This window comes from Marmota marmota, unplaced genomic scaffold (genome assembly GCF_001458135.2).
Source record: "Marmota marmota marmota unplaced genomic scaffold, marMar, whole genome shotgun sequence".
In the NCBI taxonomy this organism is placed as follows: Eukaryota; Metazoa; Chordata; class Mammalia; order Rodentia; family Sciuridae; genus Marmota; species Marmota marmota.
Window position 1 is genome coordinate 4,811,777 of NW_026000205.1, and position 1,586 is coordinate 4,813,362.

At 56.9% G+C, this 1,586-nt stretch overlaps 1 protein-coding gene across 1 annotated transcript in view; it reads right to left on the reverse strand.

Annotated features, from left to right (window-relative positions):
* Window positions 1–1,586, reverse strand: part of Ppm1n (protein phosphatase, Mg2+/Mn2+ dependent 1N (putative)) — a 2,535-nt gene that overhangs the window by 653 nt on the left and 296 nt on the right. The window contains exon 2 of the mRNA XM_048791239.1: window positions 1–387. This exon is cut by the window's left edge and continues 653 nt beyond it. Within this exon, the coding sequence (XP_048647196.1) occupies window positions 1–387 (387 nt within the window). The remainder of the gene's footprint in view (window positions 388–1,586) is intronic.

Below are 1,586 nucleotides of genomic sequence, written 5' to 3' on the forward strand. Positions count from 1 at the left end.
AGAAGGCTCGGCGCAGCGCCTGGCTCACGCCCTCGGGTTCGCTAGGCGCTGGGCCTAGCTCCTCGAGCACGTGGCCTGGTAGGTGGCGCGCGCCGAAGCGGGCAACTCGCGCCCCTCCGTGGCCGTCGGGGATAGCGAAGAAAGCCCAGCCAGGCGGCAGCCCAGGTAAGGAGAGCCAAGCGCAGTGCGCGTCCTCCATCTGCGTTCGCCAACCCTGCGCTGCGCTGGCTCCGAAGCGCAGGCCGGACGATGCTGCCACACCCCCGTGTGGCCTCTGGGAGCATCGCCGCGCAGCCAGGAGAGACTGAGGCCCTTGGGCGCCAGCTTCCTCTTCCTTCTCTGCCTCTTCATCCTTGGGAGCCGGCCAGAGGAGACACTCCAGCAGACCTGCAAGGGCCGCCATCTCTTATCAGGAAGGCTTCACCCTCAGCACCTGACCCGCCCTCCCAACACACTGTTAATCCCTCGCTGTGAGATTTTAAACCAAGTAAATCTCTTTCCTACCCCTTGACCTGCACCCAAGCCGCATCACTAAAAGAAATCCCATTCCTGGGACTACTTTCTCCCGCACCTCCAAAGTGGGGTTTGGGTTCTGGATCAGAAAAAAAAAAAAAATGATAGCAGCACACTATTACACAGCACCGGCCATATTCGTTACACTATTATACATCAAGAAGAGGAAACTGAATCAGAAAATGTTCATCGGTGTCACAGAGAAATTAGCTCTAGAATCTGTGTTTTTGTGGGCTTCAAATCCCAGCCCGGTTCAATCCAAGCTCCGCCCACCTCAGTGGTCCTGCATCCAGCAAAACCTTTAAGTACAATATTTTACGGACTGCTTCCCTTCTGGACCCTTATCCAGGGGTCCAGTTGCTTTAACTTCCAGGTCCTGCCATCAATTCAAGCCCACTGCCTGAGTCTTCCAATTTTCGAAGTCCTGCCCCAATACCTGTGTTCAATCCCCAGTACTGGAAGAAAAAAAGAGAGAGAGAGAAATCAATTTTCGCAGTCCTGGCATCGCCTCTAGCTCCTCAACTTCAGCCCACCCCTAAACTCCCGCTAGTCGAAACTGGCCCCTTCTCTCCAGGTTATGGCCACTCTCTTGTGCCTAGTCCCTCTAGGCCACGCCTCTAGCTGTGACCCCGCCCAATTTTTTGAATATTCCTACAGGCTTTTGAGCTCCACCCTTTGCCTCGAAAGTTTCAGAGTACTTTCTCCCCGCCCTCTTTCTCATTCCCTCTGCAAACCTAGGTTCGGAGCATATCTCCGAGCGCTAGATTCTTTCTTCCCATTCTTCAGTGCCACCTCTAGACCCGCTCCAACCAACTCTGGGATCCACGCCCCGTCCTTTTCGCTTAAGCATTCTTTCGGGCCCCTCACCCTATCCCAGGCTCGGTCGCTCTTCCCCCAAGGCTGAGCCCACTTCCACATAGACCCCGCCCCTTAGGCCTGCCATCTAACCTCCTAAGCCCGCCCCTCTAGTAAAAAGGCCTCGCCTCTCCCGTGTTCGTCGGTGTCTCCCCGCCCCCTCGCCCTCCCTCCGGTTCCGCCCCGCAGGTCCTCTGGCCCCGCCCCCGGTCCCGCGC